This window comes from Dermacentor silvarum, chromosome 4 (assembly GCF_013339745.2).
Source record: "Dermacentor silvarum isolate Dsil-2018 chromosome 4, BIME_Dsil_1.4, whole genome shotgun sequence".
In the NCBI taxonomy this organism is placed as follows: domain Eukaryota; kingdom Metazoa; phylum Arthropoda; class Arachnida; order Ixodida; family Ixodidae; genus Dermacentor; species Dermacentor silvarum.
Genome location: NC_051157.2, coordinates 127,908,155 through 127,923,250, shown reverse-complemented (window position 1 = coordinate 127,923,250; position 15,096 = coordinate 127,908,155). Strand labels below are relative to the sequence as shown.

Genomic DNA, 15,096 nt, shown 5'->3' with positions numbered 1-15,096 from the left:
TGTACCTTAAGGTTCACCGTGAGCAAAGGTGGTTTCAAATTCAGACATTCGAAAGGTTTTCAGGGTGGTTGTATTGTCACCCGGAGACGATGTCGTGGCTGCTGTCGTGTTGTCGAGGGGTTGGAGGAAGATTGAGAGACGTCAGGTTTTGCGAGTACGAACGAATGACACGTTTATTGTTATGCCATGTTGTCTTTTCTCCCCCGAGTCCCTTGTAGCCGTCCCAGCCTTCCTAGCGGTGGGGGTCCCAACAGGTATGTGGCGCCCTCTCTGGAAAGCGTCAAGAGTTCCCATGACACGACAGCTGCGATGGTTGGGGTAGCTACTTCCATGACTTTGTCGGCCATAGCGGCAAGTCCGGTAAGATCCATGGTAGAGGACTGTCGCCAGGACTATCTGCACGTTAGGCGGGAGTCGTTGCAAAAACAATTCGCGCAACAGCGCGTCGTCGATGGTTTCTCGCGTTGTTTCCGAGCAGCTGCCTCATTCGGCGAAGAAGTTGACTGGGCGTCGGTCAACGAGTTCTTCAGCGGACCGTAGCTGCTAGGATTCGAGAACGCTGTGAAGCTGCTGTGAGCTGTAGCAGGGCTGCCTTGAGATCGTCATAGGCGGCGGTAGACAATGGGGCGTTCAACAAATCTGCTACTTTGTAAATAGCGGTGGGTGAGAGCGCTGCAATGGCGTAATGAAACTTTGAGGCTTGAGAGCAGGATACCAGCGACTTTAAATTGCGATTCGGCCTGAAGAAACCACGCCGAAGGATGCTGGTCCCAGTACTGTGGGAGGCGGACAGCGATGGCGGAACAGAAGGGCTCACCGCGTTCCTCGGAAGGGTTCTGGCCTTGAACGCTCGTAGCGTTAGTCTGGTCCATGGTCGTCTCTACCACAAGAGCGTATGGCAGTATCACGTCCACGGTCACCAAACTGCGGCGACTGAGCGACCACGTAGGCCGGTAAAGTCTCAGGCTCTCGCGGGAGAGGAAAAACCGACACCCGATTTCTTAGCGTAGCAGGAACTTTGTGGGATGTCCAATGTGTTCTGCGCTAACATCTACAGGAAACGGTTACCGCTTGTTGCGGTTCTGTGCAAGAACGCGAACTGCTCGACATAAAAAATGAGGTACCTTTACTCGTGCTCATGAAAGTGACAGCCATCCCTAATTTAAACGAATGGAGTGAGTGAGTGAGTGAGTGAGTGAGTGAGTGAGTGAGTGAGTGAGTGAGTGAGTGAAACAACTTCATTGAGACCAGCGGATTGAGGCCTGGGCCAAGGCCGCGCCAGGGGCGGTAGAGAGACCCTGTCTCCCGGCTGCCTCTCGAGTTCGCTGGATGGCCCATAGTTGATCTTGCAGATCTGAGCTGATCAGCGCGGCTTTCCACCACGCCCCATTGCAAGCTGTTCTGGGGAGACTGCATTTTTATCTTGAACATGTGCGCAATCTCTTAGAATGTGTTCTTGGGTGGCGTGTTCTGCCCTACATAATTTGCACAAGTCATTTGGGTATAGTTCGGGGTAGGGGCGATGTAGGTGCACCGGGTTGGGGAAGGTTCTAGTTTGAAGTCGCCTCCAGTCAACCGCCTGAGATCTGTCTAATTTGGAGCTAGGAGGTGGGAATATGCACCTCAACTTTTGGTAGAAGCGGGTGATGTCGTGGAATCTGAACATTCTGTCCCTCTCCTTCCAGGTATCCCCTCCCGTTCCTTCGGGGGAAGCTTCTTCGCGAGCGCGGTAAATGAGACCTCGCGCGACGCGGTGGGCTTCCTCGTTGAGTTTGGGAGCGGGGGACTCACAGGAGGTGTGGGCTGGGAACCAAATAATGTATCTGGACCGGGAAGTAGATCTGTCGCGGGTTTCTTTGCTGACCACGCTGTCGATGTCTCTCTGCCCGTTGTGGTTGCGAGTCGGTGTCTGGCTGCGTCCGCGTGTTTGACCGGCCGGTGGGCTTGCGGGCTTGGAGGGGTCTGGTTGGCGATACCTGCGCGGGCAGTCGCGAGAGCCGGTCACGTGCGGGCGGCCACAGAGCACACATCTCGGGTGGCACTCGTGTGGTTGCGATGCGTCCATTCCAGTTTTGCCGCATGGCACGCACCGTTCGTTCTCCGGCACTGGCGCGGGGCACACGTCCGTATGGTGTCCAGGCTTCCCGCACGTAGCACAAATTGCGTTGGTTTTCCTGTATTTTTGCACCAGGGTGACTTCGTTGAGGAAAAAGACACACCTTGGGAAATTGCTGTGCTCAAATGTGAGCGCTACTACGTTTGTGGAGCCAAGCCTCCGGGCCCTGATGATTTGGTTATGCGGCGAGGTGGTGTTCTCCAGGATACAATCCGTTGTGAATGTGTTGGCCAGCCGGGTTACGCCCTTGCCCATTTTGTCCGTTGCCTTGAGGTAAGCTTGCACGTTGATGGATCTGTCGGTCAACCGCAGCTTGTCCAAGCCAAGGAGGATGGGCAGCACACGCTCTTCCTTGGTGCCGACGACGATCAGATTCGGTTTCTATATCGGGTGCAGGCTGTATTTATGTGCGAGGTTTGGGTCCACTTCTGCGTTGTCTCTACGCTGGGAGATGGCTGCCCGTATGGCGTTGCCGATGCTGCCCGTGCTTCTTAAAGGGAAACTGAGACATCCACCCAAATGTAGCAATTTGATACAATGGAAACCCAACCGGGTTCCTCGAAAGAAAGCCTCGCAGTTGAAGAAAAATTCGTCCTGGTCCGGGACTCGAACTCGGGACCACCGCCTTTCCGGGGCAGCCGCTCTACCATCTGAGCTAACCAGGCGGCTAGCAGATGGCAGGGCGAAGTCGAATTTGTCGACAACTCGAAGCAAAGGCAAGTATATGACGTAATAGTTCAGCGGAAATACGCTAGGTGGAGATAAGTAATTAAGGGGAAACTGAGACATCCACCCAAATGTAGCAATTTGCGAGGCTTTCTTTCGAGGAACCCGGTTGGGTTTCCATTGTAGCAAATTGCTATATTTGGGTGTATGTCTCAGTTTCCCTTTAATTACTTATCTCCACCTAGCGGATTTCCGCTGAACTATTACGTCATATGCCCGTGCCTCTGTATTGAGTTAAGTTGCAGGTTTCTCTTGGTTTGATGATGACCACATACTCGTCAGGATCCATGCGAGTCAAGTAGCGTGGTGCGCCTATATTCTTGCTGGGGCCACCGCCAGAAAGGGAGGAAATGGTCCCTGCAGCACAGATTGTTGTTGAGAGCGTCGCCCCCGCCGTCGGAGGTGTGCGAATGCCGGTGCGGTGGCGACGCATTTCTCGAAGTACCCCCTCGTAATGAGGGGAAAAATTGGCCGATGATGGAGTAGCGAGCTGTATTCTTGGACTTGCATACTGTCAGCGTCGTAGCCACGAATAACGGGCTCCTGAGAATGCGTGCCCAAGGTTTGGGCGGCGGTTGCACGGCCGTACTCGCTGCTAGGCCTCAGGCCGAGCAGCGTCCCACGAGCTCGCCAAGGTTTTTCGCAGGTAAAGGTAAAAAAATTGGCCCACCTGGATGATTTGGTGTCCACGGACTCCTGGTGACTAGCGGAATCGATGGATATTAGTTTTGTGGACGTAGTCCAAAATTGGCGCACACAGCAATTCTCGGAAGAAGCAGCGCGTGCGGAGCATGCGTCTGCTCCGACCCGCGCCGCACCTGCGTCCCTTGAACTAGGAAAAAAAAATGTGGTTGATCCCTCTTATATAGGAATCGGTATAGAACACGAAAGTGAAACGTGTCTTCACAGAAGTAGTGTAATGTTTATTGCACATTGATATATAATGTCTATTGGTGTTTTGTGGCTAAAGCGCCCTTAGGCGTTGATGCACCCACGCTGACGCCTGGTGGCACGTCTCCTCCATCACGACTACCAACGTCGATGACCATGAGCAACCGTCGTGCATATGGAAGCTGCACTACGCTGCACACGCTAGCACAACGCGAAAGACGAAGCACGTAACTGACACACTAATACAACGTGCAAGACAAAGCACGTAACTGAATCGTCACCGAGTCAAATCAGCGCGTACAGCGCGTCGTAATTGCAGCCTCCGCGATCAACTTCAGAAACATTTTCAGAGCTAATTGCGGAGGCCACGCTCCGCTGTGCTGAGTACGGTGAACGCCACCTAGGTGGCGTTGGTAGTGCTTCTTGATGCCAGCGTCCCTTCGAATGCTGGCATCGAGGCGTCGTAGTGCTGAGACCACCGAAGCGTTCACTGTCGGTGCGCGTTAGTGTCATAATGCAGTACTTCTCTTTTCTGCTCGTAGGCGGCGGCACCGCCCCGAGCAAGAGCGCGGGTACACGGAGGAGTGTTAGATATATAAGGCGCGTCTGTGTAGCTCTCTGCAAATGCGTTTGTGGCGCAATGGGTTAAACGCTCGGCGATCTATCGTCGCGGACCGAGAGGTCGTGGGTTCGATTTCCAAATTTTGCATGTTTGTGGAACTTTTTCTTCTGGTTTCTTTCTTTGTATTATGTTCTATGACGTATTTCCGTGACGGAAATACGTCAGTGAAGTCTTGGTGGACCCCGGCATAAAACACTTTCGTGTTAAAAAAGTCCTTCCCACATGAATACCAGTCTGAGAAACTGATACACCAGAGATAGAGAAGCAGTGAAAGCAACGTCCCACTCTTAGGAAGTACTCCACGTAGCTGCTTGTTGGCGGTTCCTATGACAATTCATCATCGACGCTCCGGCCATGCAGCCACTTCTCGGCCCCCACGTATGCGGCGGTGCTGGACAACGCCATCAGCCTTTCACCGCCGCAGTCGTAGAAACCTCTAGCTGACTTCCAACGCGGAGCCCGTACAAGGTGACGTGCGAAACAGAAATAACTAATGTAGGCGAGTACTTGAAGTTTTGAAAACTAATCGAATACTTCAAATTAACTCTTCGTACTTGAAATGGAACTATGCGATGTTTTGGAATATTCGAAATCTACCACACATTCCACAATAACAGAATATTGAAGCCTGGTTACTGTTCTCCGTCTGCTAAGCAAAGTATCGCAAATTACCACAAGTGAGACAACGGAAAAAAGTTTCCAAACCAACGCAGGACGAAAATGGGCAATGCAAGTGTTTTCGGTAACGTGGCAGAATCCTATATGCCAACTTGTGTTTTTTTTTTCTTGTAGTCTGCCATTTGCTGTGTAGGAGAGTCTATCACGAAGCAATTTTTTTTACACTACAATATGCGATGTGTTCTTTGCAAAGGGCCCTTCTAAGTGTTTATACAGAACGCTCGCAAGTCCTTCACCACCTTTTTTATCTACCACAACTTCTGATCTCTTTTTTGGCCAACCATTTATTCAGCGTTTTATAAAAGCTAGGCATACAGCAGCCATTCTTCGCTTGGAGCTTAGCTTGTAACCGTGCTCTGAAGTTGAGAGGCCTTAGTGTGTTTTGAACCGACAAAGAATGATAATTTGTTCAAAACTGTCTTTCTCTTCAAGAGAATAACGAATAGCGCCAACATTTACACGGGACATTCACCACTTTTCGCTGTTCTGTGCAGAAATGCCTGCTATTCAATGTATAATTAGCAGTATTTTTTTGGCTGGTCAATACTGGATTAGTACCGAATTAAACCGAGAGAAATATTTCCGCTGTAAGCATATGCGTCAGTACTTAGCTATTCGATATAAGATTCGATACATTTTTCTCGGTGTTCTAAAATGTTGCTCCATTCCTAAAAATTGCCGGTTACTGGCTAAAGAAAAAAAACATGCTTATACGTAGCATATTCAAACGAGATGTACACAAGGTTTACTGATTTATAATTAGGTTTCAAAGCAAATTGATGGCTCCGAACCACCTTGCGTTCAACTTACATTTGATATTGACCACACCGTCGTATACGTACCGGCCCTCACCACCACACGAAAACCTTTGCGCAACTCCTCCTAACCACTTATCTGCAAAGTTGGCGAAAGAACAAAATTAAGCTTTATTGCCTAAAAGAAGCCCGGACATGCTTACAGCCGTTTACGTCGGGTACAGGAAGTCTCTCTCCGAACTGAAAGAAGCTGCCCTTACAGATTGCGCATCTAAGCCCAGGAGCTACATGCCCGAAGACCCTGTGGGATGTGCAATGTGTTCTGCGCTAACATCTACAGGAAACGGTCACCGCTTGTTGCGTTTGTGTGAAAGAACGCGAACTACTCGACATAAAAAATTAGGTACCTTTACTCGTGCTCCTGAAATTGACAGCCATCTCAAAGTCAAACGAATGGAAGCGCCTGGAAAATTTCATTTAGATATCCCTAAGCTGCAGGGTGAGTTGGTCGATTAAAAAAGTCACAGGCCTGCGCGGCACACGCAGCACAGTCACAGCGTAAGCTGGTGGAGCGGCTCAAGAGTAGCTCCAATTCGGGCCCCACGCACAACATGGTCTTCGCGGCAGTCTGTTCGCCTCGTTTTGACGAGAACGTTCTGAACTGTCCACCCGGCGTCGACGGCGAGCTGAGGCTTGTAATGCTCTCTGCACAGCAGTCTGCTGAGCCCGATCAAGAGTTACAACTGCCACTTACATGTCGGGCGCGCCGCGTTTGCAGGCACCTCAACTAGATGGCACCACCACACTGGCGGAGGCTCGGCAGCTCGGCAGCACGTTGATTGCGTGCCTGGTTTGAATCGCATATCGTCGTCTGCGCCTGCGGACACTGCGTTTGCAGCCATCTTACCTAGATGGCGCCACCATACTGGCGGAGGCTTGAGTCGTCTCCCCCTGCGCGCTTGTATTAAGGGTAGTTCCGCGGCCCGTTAGCAAGCGCTTGCGTGACTCCATGGCAGAGTATGCGGCTCCCACGCAGCGGGCGTGGGTTGGATCCCGGCGGGAATCGCTTACGTTTTTCGCGTTTCCGGCGATAGCGGTTACGTGGTGGGAGCCGCCGGCGGCAGCATCATCGCGACCCAAAACGGCTATTGGAATGAGCCCATAACAGCTTACGCTGTAAAAGTTTACTATATGCACGACTAACTTGCGCAGATGATTACAGATCATTGATGCGGGCGCAATTTGACTACGCGGATATGCGGTATGGATAGCGCTTTCGTCCCGGAATACACAAGAACAACAGTTCCGGGACATTGTGCGAAAAATACAGCCGAAACTTCCTTAAGGGGAATTATCGCGGTGCGTAGAATGATATAGTGGCTCCTTATTTGCGAGCTATACGTTCTAGCTTCCCGCCCGTTAGACTCGAGCAGCGCTGCCTATTCTGGGCTGTTCTGGCGCACGATGCAGAAGCAATGCTCTCCTTCTTTGGTCCAGACATGTTTGAACTTCTTCTTCGTGGGATTTTACGTGCCCAAACCAGTTCTGACTATGAGGCACGCCGTGGTGGAGGGCTCCGGATTAATTTTGACCACCTGGGGTTCTTTAACGTGCACTACAACGCAAGCACACGGGTGGTTTTGCATTTTCGCCTCCATCGAAATGCGGCCGCCGCGGAGATGTTTGAAGTGATCTCGATAGCGTAAGCAGCTGTCGAGAGTGGCAAGCCGCGCACAGTGTCCAGTCATTGCACCAATGCGCGCGCACGTATATGCGACAAATGTGCGCCAGTTGCGCTGTAACTGCGCTTCTATAGCGCGTGAAGTGGTGGAGCTTCGGGCTTAGTTTCGGTTGATGTGGCCTGCGTGCCCAAAGGACCCAAGACCCCAAAATATCGTATGGTCACGTGACTAAACTTAAACGAACGCTTACTACTTGGAACATACAAATTAGCTAGTTTGAAACTCCTAAGGTAGCTTATCACTTCACGCTCCTCACAAGCCATGAAAATCAGCTTTATTTTAAATTTCGGTAATTACCTATCGCTGATGTCCTCGTGATGTTCAAGTATTACATGGCATTATTAGGTGTAGGTTAAGATTTTAGCATATTCTGCCGGATTTGTGAGCGGTAAATAGATTTTTATATGTTGCACCGATAAGCTGAAACAATTACCATACGTGACCTTGCTCAGAGCTCCTAATATAACGCTTCACATTAAAAAAGGAATGCACACCCAACAGAGAAAAGGCACCGCGATCTTGTGCATCGTAAAGAAGATACACGGAGCAGCTTTATTTCAGTGCAGGGTAGGGAATCCTCCAGTCGGTGTCCAACTGCAGCATGGACGTGGTCCCTGTAGAGTGGCCTAGAGAGCTGAGAGAAAAGCGGAAGTGGCGTTTAAGTACAGCAGTGACCTTTTCGTTCCTGCGGTCAGCAGACCCCAGCTACTGCATTGCTGTTTTAAAGTATCCGCTATCCCCGATGTCCGGGTTAGGTTTATCATGGGGACAAGGGCAGTGGTGGCTGTTATCTCGAATATGTAACTTGCAAACCATATGTGCAGCTTCAGCTTGTATATCCGTAGCAAGGTGCAACGGTGGCAAGATGGCTTCGTTAGGAATGGCATCTATTTTAGCTTTGTGCTAGAAGGAGCAGTAATACGCTGGGTGCTTTATTTTAACGTAAGCAGAAATTAAAGAAAAATCGCCTATAGCGTATCGCACAAATATACTTATTGAGCTGGATTACTCAAAGAGGCGGACATTGCTTACACGGTAAATATAATTCATAATTGACTGATTATAAAAAAATTACTAATAAACTTTTATTTCGATATTTTGTCTGCATATTTGAATTCACGAATTGAAGCCAGTGATTTCGCTACGCACATTGACTCGGAACAAAATTTTGAAACTAACAGCAATTTGAAGATAGGCGTTACCATATACTCGCGGTAAAAATGCGCTTTCGTTGCTTATTTTAGCGACACGCCTTTTTAGGCATCTAAAAAAAAAAAACATTACTGCAACACCACTGCATTTCATCGCATACCTTGGGAAGGTGTATCTTCAAATTAATGTCATCCTCAGAGTTTTTTAAGTGGATATGGCTTTTCTTGTCCACGGCTACCATTCGTAAATTGCAATATGTGCAATGAAGTATTTAGTTTATTAGTTAATTAGTGAACATTGAATAATTGTTCAAATGATCATTTCGATTTCTCGTGCAAACAATGTACGCCACCGAAAGTAATCAAACCCCTGAAGTAAAATTGTGCTACATATGCCACGCGTGATTTTCAAACGCGCTCTTGAATACGCAAAATCGACGCATTTCGCTGCGTTTCAGGAGAGAGTGGAAAGTAAGCGGAGGGGTCTGTAAGCGAGGCCACGCTAAGGTTGTCTAATAAACGCATTCATAACAAGCGTCTCGGAAAAGCAAGAACCAAAGCGTGCTTTTTCATGATTGCTCGCACATCTTAGACGTGTCGGTAACTTTTCTGGTGACCCCGCTCCAACCGAGCCTGCATCGTCTTTCTCCGCTCCAGATCTCGCAGCAAGCAAAACACTCCGAGACCTTTTCACCTCGACCCGACACGCAGAGGGGACGCAGCATAAAGCCACTTTTCTAGTGCTTGAAATACCACGTGCCACCAAGTCGCTCTATGAGGCGTTCGTGTGGTTGACCCGCATAACAATTGAGGCGTACAGCAACCGCCGTGGCCGTGTGCTACCAACGCTATGTGCCACAGTGAAAACAGAGCGGTGGGGGCTGCTCAAAGACTGTTACCACGCTTAACGGCATTGCCTGCTATCAAGGCACCCAGACTATGTCACCATCTGATGCCCTCTTTAACTCCACGGACAGCGAAACAAGTTAAGTAAAAAACAGCGCTGATATCCCAAGGGCGAAAATTATTCGGTGAAAAAAAAGACATCACAAGAACAGGAGAGGGAAGAAGCGTAACAGTGTCAATAATTTACATAAACGTGCAAGATGGCAAGAAAGAACTTCAACTGTCACAGATGGTAGAACAAGTAAATAAGGAATGAATGAATGCTTATGGCTGTTGCAAAATCACATCACTGAAATCTGCAGGCGCCACGAGTCACCACTGAAGGCTAAATATGGGAAGGTTCTAATGGTTAAGCCAAAGCAAGAAAGCGAGACAGATGGGGCATTCCGCTGCACACTAAAGTAAGTTGGGCTTGCATTGCAAGCCCAAGGGGCGTATTCTGTAAGTGTCCACCCTGTGGATGTGTCCATTTCGTCTGCTGCTAAAGTACTGATTGGCTGGGGTCACCTGTCTCCTTCTGACGCGTACCCCAGACCAGCCAACCAGACTTCAGCAGCAGACGAAATGACATGTCCACTAGGTGGACACTTACAAAATACACCCCGCCCCCCTTTAGTCAAGTACATCTCCGCATTCGCCAAAGAGCACCATCTGCCAAGAGACGGTCAGAATCAATGCTCGGTAGATCATTAAAAAAACCCTGAAAATCGGGTATTGGTAAGCGAGGACAATACTTGAAAACTGTGTGTTGGACGTAATAGTTCAGCAGAAACCCGCTTGGTGGAGACGAGTAATTAAATGAAAAATGAGACATCCACCCAAACGTAGCACTTGCTACAAAGGAAACCCACACCGGTTTCTCGAAAGAAAAGCCTCGCAGTGGAAGAAAAATTCGTCCTGGTCCGGGACTCGAACCCGGGACCACCGCCTTTCCGCAATTGCTACGTTTGGGTGTATGTCTCATTGTCCATTTAATTACTTCTCTCCACCTAGCAGGTTTCCGCTAAACTATCACGTCAAGCACTTGCCTTTGCTTCGAGTTGATAAATTCGACTTCACCCTATACCATCTGCTAGCCGCCTGGTTAGCTCATAAGATAGAGCGGCTGCCTCGGAAAGGCGGTGGTCCCGGGTTCGAGTCCCGGACCAGAACGAATTTTTTGTCAACTACGAGGCTTTCTTTCGAGGAACCCGTATGCGTTTCTGTTGTAGCAATTGCTATGATTGGATGGATACGTTTGGTTACCTGATTGTGTTGTTGAGTGGGCACGTGTATGTGTGCCGCATAAACTCAGTGGCAGGAACAACGTGGTCAGCTGAGAATGGGCATTGCTTCATGTTTTTTTCAGGGTAAGCCTGGGGAAGAGAGAAAATTGCGCCCTGTAATGCAGGTCCAGAATAGACTTACACAAAAACAATTTGTTAGCAGCGTTCCTTGTTCAAGATAGTCAAGTGTTTGCAGGTACTTTCAAGGCCTTGAGAAAGCATCTTCAATGACGAAAGCAACATCTCGTGCGGCAGGTTGAAAACGACACAGATAACAAGGAGTAAAGATTTCTCTCAACGCGTAGAAGGACGCATGAAAATATATTAGTATGCAAGGTATCTACCGATAAACTCTTCGACCCACATTGGTCATCATGAAGGTGCTTACCAGATTGAACTTCTTTGTCAAGGGTAACTGTAACAGTCTTGAGGACAAGTGAAAAGAAGAATCATTCAGCTTAATTATAAATTGGCAGTTGCGATTGAGCAGCGATGCAGACACAGTGGTAGCAGGCTTTAGCAATACACTCATGGGGTTCCTTCTTTGACATCGTGGATTAGAATTTTAAAGCATTAGCTTTTCTTAGCTCGTTGCTCAGTTTTGCGTCTCTGGCGGCGTCCACATGCGAGAGAGATGCTTTCATTGGTGGAAGGTGACGCGATGCTTCCGTCATTGAATAAGGAGTGTTCGGTGACGTAATGCAAAGCTTGGTTCCCTGTAACACAACCAGATGATGTCGCTTGTCGGCGGATCAAGTGCGTGAGGTCGAGAGTGATAACGTCTAATACGCACCCAACGTTTAAGCGTCTTAACGCTTAAACGTTGGTGTTACACACTCGCAACCGTCCTGTGAGGTTTTTCCCTTCGTGAACCATACGTGGCGAATACATGTTGGCCCAACACATGCAGTACGCGAACCAACTGCTACTGCGCACCAGAAACAGCACCCTGACAGCTACGAGGCGCCTCACGATGCTGGAATGAATAATGCTGCCACCAGGAGTCTTGATGATGCACGAGTGAGTAATACTTTTTCGGGCCGAATCGAACACTGGCAGCCTCCATGCCATGAGGTAGCATATGAGGGTTGATTGGCCAGTTTCCGGTTCCTATGCTCACAGTACGTGACACCGGTGGCTAAATAACGTCCCACATCTGCTACCATCTGCCATGCAAGTCGCGTCGAACACTGTAGGCGCAATAAACCCTGAAGAAAGGGGTCTGGGCTGCTGCCATGGTGGCAATTTCCCATGTGGCGTCCCAATGCACTTATTAGGCGGAGACTGCCTTGCGTCGGGGAGAAACACCGCTTTCAAAACTTTGACGTCACATAATGACTGAGCATCTGGCCGGGAGCACGCTTGTACCTACTCTACCCGTAGGTACCCGGTTGCTGCACTCGTCTGTCTGCCACAGCCGTGGAGGATGGTCTACCAGAATGGCGTCTGCGGGTGGACGAACTAAGACCACGCCTATAAATCACCAGAAGGGTAGGAATCCCTTATAAGAATTCCTTTCGAGATGCGAGCCCCATCAAGTAGCCGAACACCAGGCTGGCGGACATCACTACTTATCAGAAAACCATTGAGATTCGAACCCGGATCAGTGCGTCCCTTGTGCGAGGCGAATGCTCTGCCATTTCAGCGCAACTGCGGTTCCAGGTGCAAGAGGAAGCTTTAGCTCGAAATGCTTTTGTGAGAGAATCAGTGGGCCGAGTTGAATGAACTTTGTGGCATTTGATATATATATATATATATATATATATATATATATAATCTAGTGACTGTAGCGGAAGCGAAATTTTAGTTTAGGGCCAGGAATTTTGCACACAAGTTACCACAAATTGGACAAAAATATAACCACGAAAAATCCATGACTCTGCACTAAAAACAGATATCGCAGTTCCATAAATTGCAACTGTCAGAGCATGTGAAGTGTGCAATATTGACATATAAATATATAACTAAAGTAAATTTATTAAAAAATTTACAGAGGTTTTGAGAAAGTACTGATAACCAATTAGTGGTAGACTTCGTAAGGGTGCGGAAAGCATCAACTTAGTTCTCGTCTCATAATCAAACACCTGATACATAATTGATCTTGATCTATTATTATTCGCGGTTTACAGAATGGTGATACCGTTTTTCAATGCTGAGTTACATGGTTGTAAACTTTATAGGTTAGTTTTTCAGAATTTTTCAGATATTGAACGGTTTTATATGAAGTTTACAGCATTAACACAAAATTTGTTTTCCGCAGTCACTAGATGTTACTTTATTGTTTTTGATGCAACAAAGCTCAAATTTGGTGCATTTGCTGCCGAGAAAAACGATTTCTCCGTTACCATCTCTTTTGATAGCAGCCCCCGAATTAAAGCTTTCACTTAATATTGCACTGATACGCATACACGCAAGAAAGGGGACAAGAGGATAGCCTCAGTGGTAGGTTAATTGGTAAAGTACAGCACGCATTATGCAGAAGATGTGGGGTTGGCTTCCGCCTCCAGCAAGTTATTTCTACCTTGAAGTTAACAATAACAGCTAATTTCTCGCATTTATCTCTTGCTCCATTATTTCCTGTATATGGTAAAAAGCGGTAAGCATGGTAGGGAAAACTGTGGATGTGGTGTCGGTTATTCTTCACCAAGTGCGCCGAGTTTAGCAGGTACCGAAACAGGGTTGAAGGCTATGATTGCTTGTTATTATACCAGAAATGTCAACCCTTAAAACTAATAAAATGCTACAGTCGAATAAAAATTTTCGTGAGAAATAATACATTGTTTTGGTATTCGAGATGAGCACTTACGAAAAAATTCCCGAATGGTTCTGAGAGGACACTGTGAACAGGTTCTGTAATATTTAATTTCAACTAAAATGATCTTGGTCACAAGCGAAAACATTCTTTAAGTTCGTGTAATAGCGCCTGAAATTATGAACGAACTTGCGCACAAGTTCAATCAATGGATGCGGTGGCAATGCAAGTCCTAATAATCACTGGGTCCGAAAAATCAGCCGCCAACTGACTTTGCATTCTTCTGAAAGCAGTATTGCCCCAAACTGGACGCAAACAATGCCTTGACGATGTGTATTTGGTAGCGACTTCTCTTCACAATATGAGCAGGATTGTAAAAGTATCTTGTAATTAGGACAATCACTACGGCAAGCTGTAACAATCAGGCATTTCTTAAGTTGGCTTAGTTTTCTAATAAAGGAGTAAGTAGTTGCTGCCCAGTTGCTGCAGGCTGGCACTCACCATTTTGCACTTGGCGATGTGTATCTGATAGCGACTTCTCTTCACAATATGAGCAGGATTGTAGGGACAGGCGACCAAGGATTCGTGCCCAGCCTGGTTGCTTGCCATGGTCCTCAACTGAACGAAACAAAATGTGAAAATGGCTACGAAGGTTAAATTTGTGATTGGTCGACTGATTTGAGACCTGAGGAAACACATGTGCTATCGCACACACCTTAGGGAGGACTGCGGTTTAACTTCGACCACCTTTTTTTACCGTGCACAAAATGCTTGCCACATGTAAATGTTCCCGCTTTGCTCAAGTTGTAATTACACAGCTTTAGTAGAGCGTTCACGGTCCGCTCCGCTCGGACCGGCGTATCCTAAAGATTTGCGCGCAGCTACTCAACGGAACGCTGTCGGGAACGCTAATGCGCCTGCGGCACAACGCTTACATCGGCATCCGAACGAAGAACGCTGCCCACGCTCCGCTACGAAGCCGTTTGAGCGAAGCGTTGCGGCTACTGCTTGCTTCGTCGTTTTACGGCCACGCTAAGCGCGCGCCGGCCGGCGTCTCTGGAAGACGCGCGTGCCAAATAAGCGAAATCGATGTAGTTCATGCTGCCAGCGGAGTGCGTGATACGTTATCGGAGCGGAGCGTAAGCAACGCTCTTGCTAAACCTGTCTAGTAATTGGGCCACCGTAGTTTGAAATCAAACATTCGATCTCTTTGTTCAGGGGTGAAATAGTCCTCCATGATACATTCTCAACATGTATCGTTTCTAATGTACAGCAAACTAAAGCTGGAAGTCCGATGGTGTAGTGGAGATAAATTATCTTAATTTAAACCAAAAGTCTGCAGACCATGGAATCAGCCCAGAAAAATATGCACATCCCACAAAGTATGGGAATGGGTGAAAGCGAAGTTTCCGTGAGCCAGCAAGGCAAAATGGTGCAGTGTGACGCGCTGCAGGTTTCAGTGACAAACGCGTCCCTCAGCTACCAGTCGTGA

The 15,096-nt window shown here is 48.1% G+C and overlaps 1 protein-coding gene across 1 annotated transcript; it reads right to left on the bottom strand.

The window, feature by feature from the left end:
• Window positions 1-8,070: 8,070 nt before the first annotated feature.
• LOC125945203 (gametocyte-specific factor 1 homolog) lies at window positions 8,071-14,219 on the bottom strand. The gene is made up of 3 exons (XM_049666815.1): window positions 14,106-14,219; window positions 10,833-10,942; window positions 8,071-8,164 (listed from the first exon to the last, which is right to left on the bottom strand). Exons 1-3 carry the CDS (start codon window positions 14,211-14,213, stop codon window positions 8,083-8,085), a joined length of 300 nt encoding a protein of 99 aa, XP_049522772.1. The 5' UTR covers window positions 14,214-14,219; the 3' UTR covers window positions 8,071-8,082.
• Window positions 14,220-15,096: the final 877 nt, after the last annotated feature.

Coding starts and splice junctions, on each gene's coding strand:
- LOC125945203 (XM_049666815.1), bottom strand. CDS start 14,213: ATGGCAAGCAACCAGGCTGGGCACGAATCCTTGGTCGCCTGTCCCTAC. Junction 10,943..14,105: donor ACATCGCCAAGTGCAAAATG/GTGAGTGCCAGC, acceptor TCTCTTCCCCAG/GCTTACCCTGAAAAAAACAT. Junction 8,165..10,832: donor CCACTCAACAACACAATCAG/GTAACCAAACGT, acceptor CTTTTCTCTCAG/CTCTCTAGGCCACTCTACAG.